Below are 23,131 nucleotides of genomic sequence, written 5' to 3' on the forward strand. Positions count from 1 at the left end.
TATACAAACCTGTTTTGTGAGCAAGACCTGGTTCGTTTTCGAGTTTTTTCTTCCTTTGCTTGCTGCAATAAAATGAGTGGAGCTCAATTAAACACACTCAAAAAGCAAACTTCAGAGGCATTGCTACACGTCTAAAAAGCTTCTTAGAAAAATCGTAAAAATGTTCTCACCTTAGATACAGGTGCACCAAAGTTCTCTGGATTGTTTAGAGGCCGATGGTCTAAAGTCTACATAGGATTTAAAAGTTTGATATTGTTAAAATAATATATAATGTTTAAATATAAAAAAAAATTGAAAATTCAAACAACATAAATAAACATAATGTTTACAAAGCTTTAGAGCATTTTCATATTACCAAAGCAGTATGGATCCTTTACATTTTTCTATGATCCAAACAAAGTCTCTGAATTTCAGTTTAGTTTGCATGTTGGCATGCATGCAGTTCAGTTACGTATAAATTTACAACAAGTTTGACAAAGATAATCTCATTGCTTCCACATATAAACTTCCACAGGCCCTTGATTCCTTAAATGTGGATGACAAATAAAGTCCTTTAATAAATCAAACTTCTGGGAAACAGAGAAAGTGTTTCAAAGTAAGAGAGAGCAGCCAAAAACCATTCCAGGTAAGGCCAGCTAACAGTTGATAAAAATTTACAGAAATGTTAAAAATGCAGAATAACAAAATACCTCATCTTCTTGAAAGTGTCTTTCACCTTTCAAACATAGACTTGTCCTTCTCAAAGTCTTTTCATCCCCATCATCAAAAACTGAGGACAAAAATGTTATATTTTAACATACATTTGTTTCAAGATCCCCCACCCAATCTATAACATAAATCTGTAGATATAAATCAGTCTATGATAGACAACAGACCTTTTATATCTTTGATGTAACATCTTTTATAATAAATAAATGATTTTCTCAAGTTTCCCCCTACATTTCATTCAAATGTCATATAAACAATGTCATTTGCAAATTTGTGTAGATATGATACAATAATTGTATGAATTCATGAGCAAATTATCATAAAAATCGAAATTTTTTATTGATACATTAACCAACCAGAATTTTACATAAAACTGTATTGTAGACAGGATCAATTATGCTATAGAAATAATAATTCCATGAACTATCCTAATTGCTCTTTCATATCGCTTTTTAAGAAAGCGACAGCTTCTAAGGGGGGTGTCCTAACTTTTTTCAAGCCTAATGCATTTAATATGTGTAATACATATATATATATGTTATAACTAATAGCACAATGCCATAAATCTTTAAACTGCCCCCTTTGTGTATGCCCAACCCCTAAAATTAGCTCCTACCATGGAGGTAAATTTTTTTAATAAACCCCCAACTTTAAATAAGCTCTCACCCAGAATGACAACTCATAATATATTATTTACATTTCAATAAGCCTTGCAGGCAAAAGTAAAAATTAGTGAGGATTAAATATACAAAACGTGGATTAATTTTTAGTCTTTAAAACCTAATTATGAACCCAATAATGCCAACTTAACCATCAAAAACAGAACTGCTCTTTCAAAAGTTAGGTTCTGGATAAAAGTTTAGCTATCATATCAACTATGACAAATGATTAGCAGTCTTTATAATCATCTAGAAGCTTGTTTAATAAAACAAATTTGATATAAAAACATTTTAACTGAACAATGAAGTTTTTCCAATCTTTTGAGGTGATAAATAGAAAAAATTTAAGTGGAACTTACCAACAGTGTACAGGCTATTATCAGTCAGTTTAATGATTGTTGCTTCTTGTACATCATTCTCCTGCTTCACCTTGACTGTACCATTCAACTACAATAAAAATAACTCTCAGAAATCTGTTTATTAAAGTGAATAACCTGTGAGTAAAAAGTGGAGATCCTCAAGTGTTCCCTGTTTGCCAAAAATTTTCCTGATAATCATCCAACAAAATGGGCAAATTAACAATAATGCAGGAGCTCTTTCAAATTATCACTAAGGCTTGTCATGTCTGAATTGCAGTGAACTGAAGGCTATTTGTAGGATAGGCCATTTAACTACAAACCATTTCCTATATATTGTCAAATTTTTTAAAATCTCAACTTTCCGCTTAAGTTGTTGCTGTGAAGTAGAAGACTGCGAATAGTTCAAAATATTTTATTACCTTCAATGCGCCTTCAACTTGTTCATCATTAACAATGCATGATGTGCCATTTTTCATAAGAACCTAGTGAATAATATCAAAGTGAATAATAAATATATGATATTACCCAACATTATAAAAATGAAAAAAATCCAAATTTTCTAAATGTGCGACGAACCCCCCCCCCCCCCCCCCTCCTCCTCGCCTACCATCACGTGTCCATCACTGATCAATCCTGCAATTTAATGTGCAATATCAATTGTTTCTATAACAATTTTACACAGAACGGCACAAATCTACACCAGAGTGACATTTATCAACTCATACAAAGCCAAAAATTGAAACCAGACACAAAGCTACATGGAGTAGCTGAGGACTAAAAGCTAGAAATCAGATGAATTTTACTAAGGATAAACTCTCTATGAGCCTGTTTATATAGAGAAAATTTCCTTGTCTTTCCTGGTGAAGCTGGACTAGAAAAATGCCAGGGAAGTTTTTCTCAAAATTAACAGGCTTTAATGGGAAGACAAATATCAAATATTGCTAGCCTATTCCAGGTTTACCATAATTCTTTGAATTAGCCCCCTGAGGGCTTGTTAACTGTGGAGCTTTTCAGAGAAGGACTTACAAAAATCATCTACAAGTTGTCATACAAATTCTTTAGTTCATTGGGTAGCTTTTTCGTGATTTTCAAGTTCATTTCATTTGCAATTTTACTTAAAAACTATTTCTAAGATATCCAAAGCAAGTATAAAACAAAGCAAGAAAATATATTTTCTTAAAAAAATGATATTTATGTCTTTATGTGTCTCTTGGTCAATGTCTCATTCAATTTAGCAGTTTAATTTGCTGCTGATTGTCTTATTAAATATCAATGACAGTGGTGTATATTTTTGTTCTTTCTCAACTAAGTATTCGTGAAGGCATAGTTAGATGCAAAAATTTGATATTAGGGTGGGGGCTTGTTGGGGGGGGGCGCAAATTTCAAGGGTTTTTAATTATAATAAATCCAGGGTGTGACAATGACACCACTTCTATTGGCGAAGGTGTCAGATATAATCAAATCACCATAAAGCCTACCCAGAGTCTCAGGGACATGGGTTCACAGACAAAATTACACAAGTGCGAGAAAATGGATTGTAGTTTGCAAATGAGTTCGAGCTTTGAAAGATTCTTTTGGCATATAATAAAGTAAGACTCCACTATTGAAAAAATTGAAAGTGGAAATGTTTACTCAGAATGTATAACTTTATACATCTATTGAAACTCATCATTAGATACTTAAATGCTACAACATTTTTGATAAACATTGCTCTTTATCAGTTACTTAGATATTATATATATATTTTATGTATATAGAAATTGGTCTTTTGATACTTCCGTAGCACAGTGCTCATTCGTTAGCACATAAAGCGTGATATATCATAGAGTTGAAGAAAATAAGACTACGTAGTTTATCTCTACAAGCCTGTGTCGTGTGTAACTCACTCTTCAGGAGATGATGTGTATATCAACATCTCCTGAAGAGTGAGTTACTCACAAAACAGGCTTGCAGAGATAAACCATGTAGTCTTATTTTCTTCAACTCTATGATATATCTTATGTGTATATATATAAATAGATGCTCAATAAAAAAACTTGGTTGATGTTTCGCTGCAAACTTTTTCAGAAATATAATGTTTATTCCAACAGGCTCCTGAATGTTTATTCAGGAGCCTGAATGTTTGTTTATATATAATGTTTATTCCAACAGGCTCCTGAAAAACGAAATCAAATCTATTAAAAAGTACAAAATAAAACTGTATTTAACAAAAAACCTTATTAAAATAAATGTTTGCTTATTTCACTTTTGATTAACTGTTACTGGTATCCTTTTGATTAACTGTTACTGGTTAAATAATTTCATATCTACCAAGGATAATAGTTTGACTTTAAGGCAGGAATGTCCAAAGTTTTCTAAGCTAGGGCCAACTGCGGAAAAATTAACAAAGGGCAAGGCCACACACTACAGGCAACATATTGATAGGAGAATAAGATGTGTATTTCTAAACTTAAGATAAATTGTTTCTAAAATTTGAAGGAAATTCATTTCCATAGTTTAAGGAATTTTGTCCTCTGTGGAAACAGTGATGCTCTGTTTTGTGCTGAAGGATGGATGATAGGTCAGCAGCAGTTTGGTAGTTTAGACACAAAGGACTTCATAGATAAGACTATCCCTTGTCTGGTTCTTAGTCTGCTTTTGTCTAGATTCTAGAACAATGTTTGTCACAAATAAATGTTTAGCCAAAAAGGCTTATCATTCTATTTGCATGGTGTCTCATGAGAGGAAACTTTTCATTATCCAAACTCTGATAGAAGTTAGGGAGGGTGAGAAGCTGATTTTGGCTTCACTCTTCAGAGAATCATCACACTGCACTCTTCCACTTCTTCTGCATTCGCCAGAAAGGAGATCGAGCACAATTTAATATCTTTCTCAATGACAGCAAAATCTTGAATACGCTAGTTAAATTCTGTTACAAGAAATGCAATAGCAGAAACATATATCACCTTCTTAATAGAAAGGTCGACCTTTTGAAAAGCAGAATTGATTCTAGACAGGGAAGGGAAGTGTGTAGTTGTAGGTTTTGTAGTTGTGTCTAAAACAGGCACAACTTTACACAGAAGACATACAGGTATGGCATCAGCTGTTTTTTGCATTTTTGGCTCTTGCTCAGGGTATTCAGATGATCCAGTTATTGCCAAAATAATCAATTGTGTTCAACCTTATGTTTGGGCCATATTTGGTATCATTTGCAGGACTTGTTGCAGGCCAAAAAAACTGGACTGCATGCTGCCCCTGCGAAAACCCAACCATGGTTCATGGCCCAACCATAGTTTGCAATGGTCATACCATGGTTGAGCCGTGATCCTGACAAGTGCTGACCATGGTTAGTGACCATGGTTGAGCAATGAAAGAAGATTTTGCCTGCAATGATTTTAATTTGTTGGTTCTTGGAAAATATGAATCCTGAACTGTCTAAAAAGTTATCCTCAATAGAAATATAAGAAGAAGTAACAGTTTTCTGTATTTTTTATCATTTTCCATGTAACCATGTCTGACCATGTCAAGACCATGGTCCATGTCTCAAGACACAACTCAGTCAATAGGGGGGGTTTATGTGCTTGGTTTCTGATACCTTCAAATTGAAAGATTATATTTTCCTTGTCTCACTATTAATTTCCTTCATTTATTCTGAATGGCAAGAGTTTTACATAAACATGGTCTAACCATTGCTAAACCATGGTCCATTTATCAACTGATATTCATAAAATGGCAAAGAACTTCTAAATTAAACAGCTTGATATTCACTAGTTTTGTTTCGTGGACACATTTCCTTATTTTTAAGCCATAGAAAAATTATTTTCTTTGAATTTGAGATGTTTTATGAAAATTTGGCCTGACCATTGCTGACCCATTGCTGAACCATGGTCCATTTATTTATTGACATTTCTTAAAATGGCAAAGGATTTTTAGATTAAATAGTTTGATTTCTATTATATTTGTTTTGTGGACATATTTCCTTGTTTTTAAGCCATAGAAAAATTATTTTCTTTGAATTTGAGATGTTTTATGAAAATTTGGCCTGACCATTGCTGACCCATTGCTGAACCATGGTCCATTTATTAATTGACATTTCTTAAAATGGCAAAGAATTTTTAAATTAAATAGTTTGATTTCTACTATATTTGTGTTATGGACATATTTCCTTGTTTTTAAGCCATAGAAAAATTTTTTTTTTTGAATTTGAAATGTTTTATGAAAATTTGGCCTGACCATTGCTGACCCATTGCTGAACCATGGTCCATTTATTAATTGACATTTCTTGAAATGGCAAAGGATTTTTAGATTAAATAGTTTGATTTCTATTATATTTGTTTTGTGGACATATTTCCTTGTTTTTAAGCCATAGAAAAATTATTTTCTTTGAATTTGAGATGTTTTATGAAAATTTGGCCTGACCATTGCTGACCCATTGCTGAACCATGGTCCATTTATTAATTGACATTTCTTAAAATGGCAAAGAATTTTTAAATTAAATAGTTTGATTTCTACTATATTTGTGTTATGGACATATTTCCTTGTTTTTAAGCCATAGAAAAATTTTTTTTTTTGAATTTGAAATGTTTTATGAAAATTTGGCCTGACCATTGCTGACCCATTGCTGAACCATGGTCCATTTATTAATTGACATTTCTTGAAATGGCAAAGGATTTTTAGATTAAATAGTTTGATTTCTATTATATTTGTTTTGTGGACACATTTCCTTATTTTTAAGCCATAGAAAAATTATTTTCTTTGAATTTGAGATGTTTTATGAAAATTTGGCCTGACCATTGCTGACCCATTGCTGAACCATGGTCCATTTATTTATTGACATTTCTTAAAATGGCAAAGGATTTTTAGATTAAATAGTTTGATTTCTATTATATTTGTTTTGTGGACATATTTCCTTGTTTTTAAGCCATAGAAAAATTATTTTCTTTGAATTTGAGATGTTTTATGAAAATTTGGTCTGACCATTGCTGACCCATTGCTGAACCATGGTCCATTTATTAATTGACATTTCTTAAAATGGCAAAGAATTTTTAAATTAAATAGTTTGATTTCTACTATATTTGTTTTATGGACATATTTCCTTGTTTTTAAGCCATAGAAAAATTATTTTCTTTGAATTTGAGATGTTTTATGAAAATTTGGTCTGACCATTGCTGACCCATTGCTGAACCATGGTCCATTTATTAATTGACATTTCTTGAAATGGCAAAGAATTTTTAGATTAAATAGTTTGATTTATACTATATTTGTTTTGTGGACATATTTTCTTGTTTTTAAGCCATAGAAAAATTATTTTTTTTGAATTTGAAATGTTTTATGAAAATTTGGCCTGACCATTGCTGACCCATTGCTGAACCATGGTCAATTTATTAATTGAAATTTCTTAAAATGGCAAAGAATTTTTAAAATAAATTCAAATTCAAAAGCAAGATCAAGCCCCCTGCCCCCTTCAAAGTGAAGAAAATTTCTAACAATAAAGATGGGCTCCACCCCCTATGTCCCTACAAGAAATCTCCACTGTTTAAAATCCTGGTATTTTCTTCCTTTCCTACTAAGAAATTTTTGCCTATAAGTAATTTTTTGCATGGTTATATGTTTCATTATTAAACAGGCACCAGGGAGCTTTGAGACAGTGAGGGTTTTAAAGAAGTGGGGGCTAAAACCTTTTAAAAAGAGGCTTTCCTGGTAGTTTATTACTTAATATTTGACATTTTTAGCAGCCCCCCTGCCCCCCCCCCCAGCTATGCGGTGCCTGTTAAGTTGGGTATTCCAAGATTAGCTTTTATTTCCTTGCTTTCAAATAAGAAAACATTTATTTCCTTTGGATTTAAATTTTCTTATGCATGCAATCATGGTTTGACCATCGCTAAACCATGGCTCAACCAACAAGCAACTGCCATTTTTGAGCGCGCTTTTTCAAACACAAGATGGCCGTTTGGATTGCAGTTCGATCATCTATCAGTGCGTTCACCTTTGCGATTCATGTACGCAGCAAAAACAAGATAATTTTTTAAAAGGTTTGTGCAGTTGGGAAGTTTGTTGATTATGTTGAAAGCTTCATCGTAAAGAACTGTTAGGTAACATAGCGTATTTTATGTTAGGCCCGGACAGATCTAGAGGACTTGGGACCCTTTTTCTGACCGAAAGTATTGTTGCGAGTGATGCAAGATTTCGAAATAAGAACGTTTTTGTGGAGCAATTTGATGATGGATAACGTTTGATCCCGATAAAAAGATATATACGGATAGATCGCGTTTACACGGTGCCGTACAACTTTTGATAAGGAAAGACTTCCGTTCATTACGAGTACGGATAAACCAGACTTTTCGCAACGAACGGCTTAAGTTTAAACTCTCCTCGCACCAGAGCTTATTTAAAGAATTTTGAAAATTTAGAAAATTGGACTTTATGGGCGTTGTCTTTCTAAATTTTTAACGACCCACCCCTTCTACTATCAGGGTATACACCAATTCAACTTAAACTTTTTTTGATAAAATTCTTTAAATGCTTTTGTACAAAATCTTTTATTCCAGATTCGCATTAAGAGCAAAAATTTTAGTCTACTTGAAAATTTTCATAATGTTTTTGGTCACAACATTGATTTTATTATGACATTAGAAAACTTTCATTAGGAATTTGACCGTGATTGATAGCTAAGGGGGTAAAGTTTCACCTGGAACGATTATTGTTGTGAAACCCCTTACAAGTTCATACTTCAATTCTCTGTAAAAATTAGAACACAAGCAGAAACAATATGAAAGATTGTATCCGGAAGTGACTTGCGAGCTTTATGCACTTCAATGCACGATTATGATGGCCTGGAAGCAGGCCTGGCTTCAGGAAATTTTTTTGGGAGGGTGCAAGTGTTTATCTACCGAATACATTTTGGCATTATTACACTCTGTTAATGCGACTGGTGCATTGTGCTTCGTGGTTTGAGGGATAGGGCCACAAAACTGAGCCTGTGGGGTTAAGAATCAAGTTCAGTGACATGGTTGGGTCCGACGCGAAAGAAATTTTTTGAAATTAAGCCTTCTAGGATGGCTAGAAATGCATCTCCCAGACTAAAATTGTCTCTGGTTTTGTCAAATATCTTGGGATTAATCTTCTTCTGTGATGTTCCTGAAAATTCTCTTCTGGATCAACGGAAAAATTGAACTCCAGAACTTTTTAATATCTTTGAATGTTTTTAAAAATTACATGAAGTACAATTTTCTACAAAAAAGTTTATCTACCCGTCAAAATTCTAATTTTACTGACTAAAATCCCAAATTTTACAGACTAAAACACAAATGCCTATTCTTGTGTTACATCACTCCCCCCACCCATACACCCCCATGGAACCGGCCCTGCCTGGAAGCCCCATTCTACAGATTGTGAGAGGCTAGTATTTGCATACAGTCTCATGAAAACAAGTTCAAGAACTGCATGTTAAGCCTGAACTTTGCCAAACTTTACGCACACTTTTCATCCTAGATAAGATGCCTTTTTTAAAAATTGATCAGGAACCTTGAAGTGCTCTAATCAGCAACAAATAAAAATATGATATCAAGCAAAGTGAGCTTTCTTGTGAAAAGCAAAGCTTTGCATTAAAATTTACTGTGTCAGAACTTTGATGAGCTCAAAGAGAGATTCTCTTTGAGAGTGCTTACAGCAGGAGTTCATGAAGTGCAGAAGCAAGAGGAATCTTAAAGAAGAAAAAAAGCAAAAGTGAACCATGGCTTGGTCATAGTTGGTTGATATGTTTGAACCATGGTTTGATCATGGTCAAGAGACATGGTTGAATCATGGTTTGATCATGGCCAAGAAACATGGTTCAATCATGGTTCGATCATGGTCAAGTGATATGGTTGAACCATGTTTGAACCATGTTTCAAACCAAGTTTACAAGCATTATGCAATTCCTGTAAAAATTCAAATTTGTATTTTCAAAAATTCAAATGTTTATATGGTTGAACCCTGATTTGACCTAAATTGGTAAAATGATTAGATGACATGGTCTAACCATGGAAAAACATGGTTGAAACACATTTGTTGAGCATGGTTAGGCCATGGTTCAACCATGAACAGGTAACCATGTATTGGCTATGGTCTGACCATGGTTTAAACTGAAATCATAAAAAGAACTGAAATTTCAAAATTGTTTAAAATAATCCAGAACATTTCAGCTTTCAATATTGCTCAAGCAAATTTATGAAAAAGTAAAAATTTTGAAATTTTAGACATGGTTCAGCAATGGTTGAGCAATGGGTCCCATTGGAAATTCGTGGTTCTACCATGGTTAACCATGGTCATTTCGTTGCTCAACCATGGTGGGAAATGGTTGAAAACCATGGTGTAACCATGGTGTCACCATTGTCAGCCATGGTTGAGCAATGGTTTTTTCGCAGGGGTGCAGATGGCTGCAGATGGCCTGTGGGCCTTAGCTTGGACACCCCTGCTTTAAAACAACAAAAGAGCAAATGAAACAACATCTAACATACCTTGCATTTGATAAGCTTTTTTGTAGACTTTACTCTGGCTTCACAAAATGCTCCTTTAAATTTGGCGCTCACATCAGCACCAACTCCAATAAATGGTGGTTCCTCTGTCATCTAAAAAAGTTAAACTCAAATAAAATCCTTTGGGGATAACTCTTTAAGCTCTGAAACTTTTATTTGATTAACTGATCATATAAATTTATTATAAACCAAAGTAATGAGCATTTACAGGCATAATTACATAAACAAATTTGTTTGTTAATTCAGGTCATCCTGAGGTCAGAAAAAAACAAGGGTGGATATATTTGAAATAAGCAGGGTCATAATAAGGAGACTAGTTGTTTGCAGAACCCAAAAATTTAAATGTTTGGGCCCAGTTTATTGCTGACCACAGAGACGGCAAAATTAAGAAGCTGATTTGACCTGCAAATTGAAAGATTTAAAAGATCTGAAAAGTCAAAACTCTTCTGAAATAAGCTAGCCTAAGAATTTGAAGTTGTCATACCTTTGTCTAAATAAAAAGATATCAAAAAGAGGAGCTTGGTATTCTTTCATAACAGATAACATCTTTTGAAAATTAAACTGATTAATTGAATGAAAAACTCAGTTCAAACCATATCAATAGGTACTGATTTAAAATGTTTCATGAAATAAACTACTCAGCAGAGCAAAGAGAAAAAGCTAGACCCATCACAGGATGTTTCTATCAAAATCTTTCAGTTCATTGTTATGAATAAAGTTAGACGACAGTGCTGGGTAGTAGGGGCTGTAATATACATTTCTCTCAACATAAGGTTTCTAAAAAACTGACTTCAAAGTGTGACACCAACATTAGTTTGTGCTTGGAGGAAAGAATTAGGGAACTTTATCCTCCTTACCATCTGAGGCAGACAAGACATTATTATCAGATACAATCTTCGACACGATACATTCTTTGGGTTGTTTTGAAAAGTCTATACGCTTTAAGAATGCAAATGATTCACCCCTTACTAGTTGGAAAGGACTGTTTTTCCTTCAACGGTTTTGGGTGAATGATCAGAATGATGTAAAGAAATGATTGAAGTAAAAGAAAGAATTTCTTCTATAAATCAATCAATTTCCAACTGACTGGACAACAAACAAGCTGTATTTCATTGTAATTATTTTTCAAGCTTAATTTTAATACAATCATGGCAAGAAGTTCATTTTCTACAATACCAAGAAAAACACTGCATCTTTAAAAACTAAGGGCGAAGTAAAAAGCTAAAGAAGAAATATTGAAGAAATCAAGTACATGGATTTTAATCAAAACACCCAAAGCTATGAAATTTGGGATATGAGCTCATAAAGACCAATGTTAAAATCAACAAAGTGTACTTGTGCTTTAACAATGCTGTAAGAAACTTACCATTCTGTGCAGCAAACATTCGGCTACAAACTTAAGGATAATATTTCTTATTTCTACTTTGATTCTCTCGACATCAGATATCAACAACACATGTCTACCATTTCCAAGCCATTCAATCCAATGTTTCAAACATGCTGCACAGGAAACTGATTTAGAAGACAACAAACTCCTTCGCATAAAAAATTTCTTACCGATTGATCCTCATTGGTGATTGGCTAGTGGTTTGAATAAATCATAACAAAATTCCAAATGAGGTAATACCGGTGCCTTATAAAGATAACATATTCAAAATATGCATAACGTTTACCATAATTATAATCGCAGAGGCTTTGTTACTGCGATGGAACAGTCCAGCAACAGCAACCACACACATGTTCAGTCAAAATGGCGTCCATAGAAGATATCAGATCAAGAGTCGAAATCAAGGAACATGGCATTTTGAATGTATGCATTGTTTGATCCTGATTTTTCCCTTAATTTCAAAATGTAACAAAGAATAGTTGAGCTCTTTTTCATAAAATTATTTATCCCAGGACGAGTAACAAACAATTAAAAAATTATTAATCAATCATCATTGAAAACCAGCTAAACTAAAGGTTTTCTTACATAATATGTAATTCCAACATTTCATTTTCATTTCATTTCATTTTTTCATTCATTATCAGTCAATCCTAAATACAATTCATACACAAAATTCTACAACTAAGATACATTACAACACTAAGAACTAAAAACTAACAATTTTAAAAACAAATGAAAAAAAATTACTTTACATGATTGAATTTAAGATTGACTGATTAAGGAGGAGCTCTATAAGTAGGTAAACTAATTGAGAGAGAGCCCCCCGTAAGAAACAAAGAATCAAAAATTATTTTAAAAACAAAGGCAGTACATATTAACCAAGAACCAGATGAACCTCGTGGGATAGATCATATGTATCTAATTAAAGTTTAGTTTTGTGAATATGAATCAAGAAGGTAACTTTTTAATTTTAAGCGAAAAACCACAGTAGAGCTAGCAATGCGTATAAATAGTGGAAGAGTGTTCCAAAGTTTTGAACCAAAGTACTGAATTGTTTGAAGACCATACATTGTAGTATTTTTAATAGACTTAGAAAGATCGCCTCTTGTAGCCGGCGAGTCCCAATTCTATGAACAGATGAATTTTTCTGAAAGTAATCATGAAAGCATGAAGGAGATAACTTATTAAGAGATTTATAAACAAAGGTTAAGATGTTCAGGTGCAGAATGTCCACAATTTTCAAAGTCTTTAATGTCAGAAAAGTGGCGTACTAGGAGAAAGGAAGGGTTCAAATTTAATGCAGCAAAAAATTTTCTTTTGAAGATTAAAGAGTGGTTTTAGGCTGATTCATAAGTCAATCCTCAGGCTGAAATACCATAGTTGAGGAAGGACAAGAAAAGTGAGTTGTAGAGAGAGACAAGAGTAGGCAAGGGAGCATAATCCTGCACTTTGAAGAAAATACCAGCAGTTCTAGAAAGTTTTTTATTCATTCATTGATATGATAATAAGAGACGTTCAAACCCTGTGCACATGTTTAGGAATCCCTGTGAAGCTCATACTGGATATAAAATGCCAATAAACAATAGAAAGACAATGGAGAACCTTTGGTCTACACCAGATATCTCTGGCATAAGCTACATGGATTCCACACTGGAGGATATATTATCTAACCAAGGTGGCACCATGGTTGCCACCAAAAAAAAAAAAATTTTTAAGTTTTGATGCTTCTAGTTTGCTGGAAAATTCACCCTATAAGCAATATTTTGGTGGAGCAGGTGACGGTGCTCTGACTGTGACCTTATCGCAGTTTTAAGTCTATAGCAATGCAAACTAGGGGATGAAATCAGTCTTCAATCTAGCAACATTTAATGTTAGAGGTTTACGCCAAGAATTCAAAAGAAAAAATCTCGCAGATGATTTGGAAAAGTACAAACTTGGTGGCACCATGGTTGCCACCAAAAAAAAAAAAATTTTTAAGTTTTGATGCTTCTAGTTTGCTGGAAAATTCACCCTATAAGCAATATTTTGGTGGAGCAGGTGACGGTGCTCTGACTGTGACCTTATCGCAGTTTTAAGTCTATAGCAATGCAAACTAGGGGATGAAATCAGTCTTCAATCTAGCAACATTTAATGTTAGAGGTTTACGCCAAGAATTCAAAAGAAAAAATCTCGCAGATGATTTGGAAAAGTACAAACTTGATGTTTGCTGTTTGCAAGAAACAAAACTACACGAGGGCCTAGACACAAACGTGAAAAACAATCGCCTAATATGCCTACCATCTGATTCGGTACATTATGGAAATGGTTTCTTTGTGTCTTCGAAACTTGTCAATCATATACATAAGTACTGGAAAGTCTCAGACAGGATCTCAGTTTTACAACTTCGAAGCAAAGACCTAGCCTACGATAGTCAAAAAATCAACGAAACATCTTTGAAAAGTTCGGTAGTGAAGACGAAAGCTGTAATCAGGCGGGAGACGAAAGCTGTGAGCAAGCAAACAACAGTGAGAAATATTATCACAATAATAAATGTATATGCCCCCACTACAGAACGCGTTAAAAACGATGAAGGTGAACTGGATCAGATGTACACAGATTTGGGGAACTTAATTTCCGAATTAACAAAGGCAGCATCTCTTGTATTGATAGCAGGTGATTTTAATGCGAAAGTTGGAAAACATTCTGGAAATGAAGCATGCCTTGGACAATACTCACGAGGAAAGAGAAACAATAGCGGTCAATTACTTATCGATTTTTGCAATATTCACGATCTATTCATCAGCAATAGCACTTTTCAACATCCCGCACGCCACATCACAACTTGGGAATTCGCTAAAAAAGTTAACAACAAAGTTATTCATATTTACAACCAAATTGATTACATCATTTGTCCACGGAATAGAAAACACGTTTTAGTAAATGCACGATCCTACGGTGGTACGCAAGTCAACAGCGATCACCGTATAGTTATATGCAGATTAAGGATAGAGCCATTCAAATTATTTCGAAAATCAAAAAGTACAAACAAAACACCTTTCAATTGTACGCCATTGATCAAAGATGAAAATGTGCAAACAAAGTACAAAAATGAAATTGAAAAAGAATTACAGCAATGTAAAAGTAATGATTGGAGAACGATAAAAGAAATAATTACAAATTCAGCACAAAACCATCTAGGATATGTCAAGAAAGTTGGACCAAACAGAAGAATACACGACCAAATCATTCAAGAAATGTCAGAGAAGCAAAAACAACTTCGACTAAATCTGTCTCAATGTAATAACATCACTATGTACAAGGCACTGAAAAAAGAACGAAACAAAATCCTTCATGAAATCAAGCATAGACTCGAGCAAAATAAGGAGCAAGAACTGAATCTGAAAGTTAGTCAGCTCGATCATATAGAAGACGCTTCTAAAATGTATAAGTCAGTTAAAATTTTGCAGCAAAAGTCCTTTATAAATCCTTATGTTTACGACGAGAACAAAAAATGCATAACAAAGCCATCTGAAATCTACAAAGTAGTTAGAGGTCATTTCGAGAAACATTTCAACGACGATGATGTTAGTAGTATAAATCCATTCGACGGTCAGCCAAGAAAACTGAATAAAGAAATATCAATAGAAGAAGTTACAGCCGGCATTAATAAACTGAACAACAACAAAACTCCAGGAATTGACAATATATCTGCCGAAATGGTAAAGTATGGCCCTTTGGCCCTGTCCAAAGCCTTCAAAAATACCCTGAATGAAGCCTTTGAAAAAGAAATAGAACTAGGATTGGGTGACGGCATACTTGTGTCCTTGCTGAAGCCTGGAAAAACCAAAGGCCCTGTCACCAACCTACGACCAGTGATATTACTCCCAATACTGAGAAAGATCTTGTCAAACATAGTTCTACATCGCATCCAACCTAAGGTAGAACGATTCTTATCAGATTCACAAGCAGCATATCGACCGAGTCGCAGTACTTCAGATATAGTGTGGGCATACAAATGGATCAGTGCAAAGACACAAAAATCACAAATTAGAGTTTACATCACTAGCATAGATATGAGTAGCGCTTTTGATACAATCCGACGTGAACAGCTTGTTGATATTGCAAAGAAATTCCTCGACGAAGATGAAGTAAGAATGATACAGTTGTTATTAAGCAATACAACTCTAGATGTGAGAATAAACAACGCCGAGACAGAGCCCTTCAGTAGCAATATGGGCTCACCACAAGGTGATGCGCTCAGCGGTGTACTGTTTAACATTTATTTTGAAGAATCACTCCGAAAAGTAAGGAATTTTAGACATGAGATTAACAGTAAAGATCACGAAGAAAATGGTAACTGGTCTCCAACATTTCTACCTCAGGAAGCTATATACGCAGACGACGCTGATTTCCTCACAACTAGTGAATTGGAGAAGAATATCATCACAGAAAAGATTGGAGAAATTCTGCTTAGAGATAATTTGAAAGTAAACAACAGCAAAACAGAGCAAACAGAAATTTTTCGAGGAGACAGAAACACAGAGCGATGGAGGACAGTTAAAAAGCTAGGCTCTCTGTTAAGTGATACGGAAGATATAAAAAGAAGAAAACAGTTGTCGATAGCATCCATGAATAGATTAAATCACATCTGGATCAGAAAAGACCACATCAGCGAAAAACTTCGCCTCAAGCTTTACAGAACACTTGTAAAACCAGTTCTGATGTATAACAGCTCTACTTGGGGACTGACACAAAAAGATACGAAAGGTCTAGATGCTTTTCACAGACAGCAACTGAGACAGCTAATAGGAAAAAAGTATCCTAACAAGATCTCCAATCAGAACTTGTACAAAAGATGCGAAGAAGGACCAATTTCAATTGACATCCTCAAGGGTAGATGGCGGCTGTTTGGTCACATATTACGTTTGTCCGACGATACACCGGCTGTGAAGGCAATGAGATTTTACTTTGAGGGATCGGAGAGGGGATTCAGAGGCAGACCTAGAGAAACTCTCGTGACAACCTTAAATGAAGATATCACCAGAGCAAGAGCAATGGAAAGGTCTTTTCCACTACCGAACATAAAGAACAATGGAGATTTTGAAAAGATACGATCCACAGCAAGGGACCGCAAAGAATGGAGAAGATTATCAGAAGTAGTGTGCAGAGCTGCAGAAGCAGAAACAACATGAAACCTTCATGTCGGGACTGCGTAACTGCAATTATATATAAGCAATATTTTATCAAAACAATTCTCATCATGCTGAAAATTATTTCAGTTTTGCAAACAGATTGTGTATGCAGATAAAATCAAGTGGTCTTGAGTTGCTTCTAAAGCTAGGTTACCAGCAGCACTAATTTTCAATTGACCCATCTTCCTATTTTGCCATGAAAAAAGGCTGGAGCTCTTTATTAGTTGCAGTCAACGCTTCTCCGAAAGACTGTAGGAAATTTGACTCAAGCTACAATTTTTCCAAAGGAAGGTGTTGTTTTTTGATTTAGTACCCACAAGAAATATTGAAATCATAAATGCTTGGTTTTGTTTTCTTTGGATTTATAAGCATTGGAGCAACTACCTTTTGCCTGATTTTTTTTTGCTTTAAGACATAAAAGTCTCTGAATTACCTCAAATGTTACTGAAATTTTCTGTTATGACACTATTTGGGGGTTTAGACCCCTGCATCCTCAGCTGCAACCCCCCTGTATGGGGCCTCTGATAACTTTTTTGTGTTGTGAGGTGTTTTGCACAAAGGAAAGACAGGTGGTTTTCAGGCCATTTCTCCAGCAAATCTGGGATTTATAGGGGCCCATTTGTGCTGTTCGGTATTTTTCACTAGGTTATGGCTATGGTTTTCAAGAAAGAAATGAAAGATAACAGGTTATACCCTGTCCTGACTATGATAAAATATCTGACTCTTCATTAGGTTTCTAAGAACAAGGGTAAGAGTATTGTAATAGAAATAGACACCTTATAATTACTTTTTTTAGACACGAGGTACAAGTTTTCCAGGCAATTACAGTGGATATGATGACTCTTGGAGCCATGAGCAATTTAAAAAGGTATGATGCACAATAAAACCAGCTATTCAACAAAATTCTGCTTATGACAATTCTTAAGCTCTGGCTAAGATTTCACTTTTGTGATGATATTGAATAGCCTAACAATTTGTTTACATATACTTTTTAATTCAGATACCATTTATTGAACAGGACTTAAAAGTTCAAGTCATAAAGCTTTCAGACAGTGAGATGGAGTTTGATTTGATTGGAGTGGATGCCTCGATTGCTAATGCATTTAGAAGGATAATGCTGTCAGAGGTCTGGTTTTTTTTGTAGATTTCTAATTTGTCTTTGTTAGAAGAATCATACTTTTAAGAGTCATATCAAATAGCCATCCTGTGCAGAGGGTTTTTCACTTTCAGTGTGATTAGAGAATAATTTAATGTGATTTTGTAGCCATTGTTTATAACTGGCCGTTGACGAAACTTGTTTTCAAAATCAATGTGAGGCGACATGTGATCAGTGTAAGGTTCACTGATAGCAGTGCAGCACATATAACATGGCTCAGCATATTTTTGGTAAACCCTGGCCTTTTATCATGGCTCAGTGCCTTTAATGGAAAAAAATTCCATAGAATAAAATCAACATAACTCTCACACCGTTTATAATTCCATAGTTACTTTTTAAATTTACCACAATGTTACAATAGCCTGTTATCATTTTTAAGGTGCCAACAATGGCCATTGAAAAAGTTTTCATATACAATAATACATCAATTGTCCAAGATGAGGTAAGCATGATTATCTGATCTACTTTTCCTTAAAATATTATTTAGTATAGCAGATAGTCCCAATTATTGGATAAAATTTTTCATATTTCTGTGTAAAGTATCCTTCCATGCATTTATTAAAGTATTTGACATTTTATTAATTTCTACAGATTTTGGCACATCGACTTGGTCTAATACCAATATTTGCTGATCCAAGAAAATTTGATTACAGGCCTGAAGGTATGTCACAACTTTCTTTTTTATAGTCTCCACTCATCATCGTCCTTTTCTTTTGGAAATGTTTAAACTAGGATTTTTCTTTATATAGAGACTTTTAAGCATTCCTATACAATCTGACATGAGCATTTTTTCTTCAACAACACTTGTGATTTCTTCTTAAAGGAGAAGAAGAAGTACATTCAAACACAGTCATTGAGTTTGAGCTGAAAGTTAAGTGTACCAAAAATCCAAAAGCACCTAGAGATACAAATGACCCAGATGAGCTTTATCTTAATTCAAAAGGTGTGTGCATTTTAAAAATTTTTTGTGATCGCACTTGTTAGCTGAAATTTTTTGAAATACTTAAATGTCATTTGGTTGCTTTAACTGAAATTCTATGACTTATACATTATTAAGTTAAATTCCCTTACTGTTATTAGGAATCTATGAAATAAAGATATTAAACTATCTTTAGGAGACAATGTTTAATGCTTTGGAAAACAATTGCATGAGCAAGAAAATCAATAAAGCAAAATATTTTTCATGTTTGTCTCCAGTTTAAAGCAAAAAGTCATTGTACAAAATGGAACCAAAGGAAAACTTTGACAACATTGTTTAATAGGTTATTTCCAGCTTTCATCTTGACCATTTTCATTTTAGTAACAACTGAACATCTAAAGTGGGTTCCTATTGGAAAGCAGTTCAAAGAGGTTGTTTGATTTCCGACTTTATCAAGTTCACAACAATTTGCTAAAAGTGTAATTAAAGATTTGTGTGCAAGATGTGTACACTGTCTGTTGAGGTCTTTTTTATTCAAGGCCTTTAAGGCAGGTCTTTTTTGTTTAAAACATAACGTCTCTTATTGAAGATTTCTTGAATTAAAGCCCTTTAAAATAAGGACATTGAAAATATTTATGATAATATTTGCTTTCTATTGTCATACTCGTATCCATACAAGACTAAGCATAGTTTCATTTGTATATTATATTCTTTTTTAGTACAAAGCAACTGATATAAGACCTGTTTATAATGACATACTCATTGCAAAACTTCGTCCAGGTCAGGTAAAAATACTTACTTTCCTTTCAAAAAGAAAACAAAGTGTTTTTTGAAATCATGTTATTTTCAAATTGGTTTGGCTTTTTATTGCTTCATGTTGACTGTTTCTTTTCTATCTGCATTTAATGGCTTGACATTTGCAATATATGTCAGGTTTTTTCCTCATCATATCTGAATCACCTTGTATCATTTGTCTTGTATTCATGTAAAAACAACACAAATGGTAATTATTTTTCTCAGCTCTGTATTACAGAATTTTTTCTGTGTTTTTAATGTATTAGGAGCTTGACTTGAAAGTACATTGTGTCAAAGGCATTGGCAAAGATCATGCAAAATTCAGTCCAGTTGGTGAGAGTACTATTTTGTACATATTGAACAATAAGAAAAACATCTTTTTTAGGAAAAATTGCTTGCCAAAACTGTTACAAAACCTTTTTCCCAACCAAAAAACATTGCTGTTATGTTTCATTTAGTTACATAAGCCTAAAAATAGATTAATGCCCTTTCCTGCTGATTTTGGTTGTGGTATATATGTTCTGTTTTAATAATGTTTTATTTACACTCAAAGGATTTCTTATTTTAAGTGAGTTTCTCTAGATGTCATTTTTATTAGAAAGTTTGAATAACAAGTTTTAGTAATTCTTGTTCGCAGCAACAGCATCATATAGATTACTACCAGAAATAAAACTCCTAGGCCAGATAGAAGGACAGCTTGCAGAGAGGTTAAAACATTGTTTTCCAAAAGGTGTGATAAAACTAGAGAACATCAGTGGTGAGTGTGACTTATCATCACTTTAATTATTGTGATTCAGGTTTATTGTTTTAAAATGGCCGTACATAAAATGAACCTTATAAAATTACAAAGATCAGATCACAATTATAAACAATCTCAAAAATGATGATTTTTCAACATGCTATACCAAAAATAATAATTTTGTCAAGGTTGATTTTCAAAATTGAGAAAATAATTGAGGTGTCAAACACTTTTTAGGAAAACTCATTTTCCTTTATCATTAATTCACTGACTGTAAAATAGTTACCTTGGCAAATAATCATAATGAAGTTGTAATGATTAATTAGAGTGGGAGGCTTATTGCCTTGAGCTTCTCTTGCAAAGTCAGATTTTCAGTATTTTACAAAACAATTTTCTAAAAGTAAATTTTCAAAACTATTTCCAATTTCTAAAAGTAAATTTTAAGCGCAATGTATTAATCACAAACTTTTCTGTTTCCCTAGTTTACAATTCTTTTTTATTTTAGGTGTGATGAGAGCGCGAGTTGCAAATCCAAGGAAAGATACCTGTAGCAGGGAATTTTTTCGAGATGAGGTTAAAAGTAGTTTAATACTACTTATTCTCTTCATTTATTATAAGCATTCATTTTCTTCATTTATATGCTTCCTTTTTCCTTCCATTTGCTGACAAATTTGCATTCTAATTAATATTTTTCTCTTTCCATGGCTACATGGCTTAATTCTGAAGGGGAGGGGGGCTGTGTTATATTCAACACTGGTAGATTTTGTATCAAATTAGGCAGTTAGAAATACTTATCAATTACAGTATTTCTTTAAGTAGATGCCTCCTTCCTTTTTATGCCCACCTTAAACAAATGCTCCTCTCGCTCAAAAATGGGTCTCATTGCTGCTGCAAAGGGGGCTTCTAACAGAATAATTGGCTTAATATATTTCATTTTCTGGTAATTTCATTTTTTATTTTACACGATTTGATTGCTGTTATTCTAACTTGATTTCTGATTGACTGCCAATGCTTCACTTCGAAAGGTAAAAAGTAGGAGTTTCCCTAGCAGATTTTCTTTGAGAGGAAAAGTGAAGTTTGTGGTAAGGTGGTTTTAGTTTCACATAATGTTTGTTTATATTCTCTATTTTCAGGATCTCAAAGATAAAGTCAAATTATCAAGGATTCGAGATCATTTTATATGTATGTGTTTTCTCATTTTTAGCAATTTTTTTTCTATTGAATTGTCTAATTTTGAAAGATCTGTAATATGACCAATTACATGGTAATATTTCCAAAAAGAAAAATATGCTCACTCTGAGTCACAGAACATCCTTATTCTAGACCCCCAGTTTATTCTTTTTAACTTGTGTTATATGAAACTTGAGAAGGGATTTAAGAACTAAATATTTCGATTTTATTTTTCCATTGAAAATTTCAATCACCCAATTTATTACCATTCATTATGATTTATATAATTTTTTATCCATGTCCCCCAATTGACTGAAATTCAGGGAATTTTCCACCCACCCTTTTTTATTCCAGACCCTTTTGTCTATTCAAGACTTGAGAGTAAACCATACCAGTTGGTTTATCTGTCTTGAAAATAAGTGCAAATTATGGTTTTGCCATGTTCCTTTCATCACAGTTTTTCCAGTAACTTTTTGTAGAAGTTCTACTGTCATTATTTACTTTGGATTTTTTCTCTCTTTGCCCTTTTATTGACTTTTTCAATTAAATGTTATCCAAATATTTGATTGTTGGGTGTTTTTTAAGTATGTGTAAGTATAAAAGCTAAAAAGTTGTGTTTCCTGGCAACATAATTATCTAGTAAACATTTATTGATTATTGGTATTAATTCTTTTTCAGTTTCAATTGAAACTACAGGAGCCCTGCCACCAAATGTAATATTCACAGAAGCTATTAAAATTTTAATGGAAAAGTGTAAAAGATATCTGGATGCAATTGATAAAGAAAATGATAAAGAGAAGGAAAAGGAATAGAAAATATGTCTTGGTTGTTGGGAAATTCTAGTTTCAATCCACCATATCAAAGCACTTAACTTCAAGGTGGCTGGGTCCAGCTTCATGATACATGACAGCTTAGTCAAAGTTACAATTAATGTGGATTTGTAACAAAGGAACAGCAGATTTACAAGATTTGTGAAATAAAGAGTGCTTCTCTTGAAACTCTGTAGCAAGGAACCAGCAGATAATCCTCTCAATCATTGCAATGTTGAATCATTTTGAAGACAAATTCATGTGACAAATTCATGTGACAACACACATTCCGAATTACTGGAAGTCATTTATATCTTTAAAAAATGTTCTGTGTTGCAAATTTAGAATATATCCTAAGTAATGTCCATCAAGATAATTGAAATTTTGTATATCACTACATTTAAAGCCTTTCTTACCTTATTACTTGTATATCTCTGTTCATATGGGCAATTTTGTTTGTTTATCAAGCATTCTTATGATAACTTGCTATCTTTATGCTAACTACAATACAGGAACTACCTTTTTAGTATTGTTTTGTCAATCCTTATCTGTCAGTATAGTTTGTCTCGAGCTCTTAACATGTAAATTCTATCAGTAAAGTTGCATTATAATTTTATTTAAATTAATACAATTTGATCAAAAACAGAATCAATACTTTTTAATTTTCTTGGAAAAATCAAGCAAGGTTTATTTCCTAATTGATGATGTCTACTAAGATTTTTCACTAGCTTATTGGCAGTGTCCTTGCTGTGTAGACAGGATGT

The 23,131-nt window shown here is 33.5% G+C and overlaps 2 protein-coding genes across 3 annotated transcripts in view; one reads left to right on the plus strand and one right to left on the minus strand.

Moving 5' to 3' along the window:
• The window catches only part of LOC135685332 (uncharacterized), a 26,541-nt gene extending 14,785 nt beyond the window's left edge, over positions 1-11,756 (minus strand). The window contains exons 1-7 of the mRNA XM_065201246.2: positions 11,588-11,756; positions 10,204-10,314; positions 2,146-2,208; positions 1,727-1,814; positions 690-769; positions 171-227; positions 10-62 (exon numbers count right to left, since the gene is read on the minus strand). Coding sequence (XP_065057318.2) covers positions 10-62; positions 171-227; positions 690-769; positions 1,727-1,814; positions 2,146-2,208; positions 10,204-10,314; positions 11,588-11,590 — 455 coding nt within the window. The 5' untranslated portion in view covers positions 11,591-11,756. The remainder of the gene's footprint in view (positions 1-9; positions 63-170; positions 228-689; positions 770-1,726; positions 1,815-2,145; positions 2,209-10,203; positions 10,315-11,587) is intronic.
• On the plus strand, positions 6,611-23,010 carry LOC135685351 (DNA-directed RNA polymerases I and III subunit RPAC1). 2 transcript variants are annotated; one of them, XM_089111017.1, is made up of 13 exons: positions 6,611-7,737; positions 17,576-17,647; positions 17,798-17,905; positions 18,315-18,377; positions 18,527-18,596; positions 18,759-18,878; positions 19,236-19,285; positions 19,574-19,639; positions 19,916-19,982; positions 20,287-20,406; positions 20,894-20,961; positions 21,522-21,570; positions 22,237-23,010. In XM_089111017.1, the coding sequence occupies exons 3-13, from the start codon at positions 17,837-17,839 to the stop codon at positions 22,368-22,370; spliced, it is 876 nt and encodes a 291-aa protein (XP_088967143.1). In that variant the 5' UTR covers positions 6,611-7,737; positions 17,576-17,647; positions 17,798-17,836; the 3' UTR covers positions 22,371-23,010. The 2 variants fall into 2 exon arrangements, with proteins under 2 accessions (XP_088967143.1, XP_065057341.2); XM_065201269.2 differs by lacking the exon at positions 6,611-7,737 and adding an exon at positions 11,925-12,031.
• Positions 23,011-23,131: the final 121 nt, after the last annotated feature.

Source organism: Rhopilema esculentum, chromosome 10 (genome assembly GCF_057945365.1).
Source record: "Rhopilema esculentum isolate cy_ngs chromosome 10, ASM5794536v1, whole genome shotgun sequence".
Classification (NCBI taxonomy): domain Eukaryota; kingdom Metazoa; phylum Cnidaria; class Scyphozoa; order Rhizostomeae; family Rhizostomatidae; genus Rhopilema; species Rhopilema esculentum.

What these genes read in the sequence shown, in the direction of transcription:
- LOC135685351 (XM_065201269.2), top strand. Translation starts at nt 11,972, where the DNA reads ATGGCGTCCATAGAAGATATCAGATCAAGAGTCGAAATCAAGGAACAT. An exon ending in GAAGGATAATGCTGTCAGAG is followed by an intron (nt 17,906 to 18,314) that starts GTCTGGTTTTTT and finishes ATCATTTTTAAG; the next exon opens with GTGCCAACAATGGCCATTGA. An exon ending in CAAAACTTCGTCCAGGTCAG is followed by an intron (nt 19,640 to 19,915) that starts GTAAAAATACTT and finishes TTAATGTATTAG; the next exon opens with GAGCTTGACTTGAAAGTACA.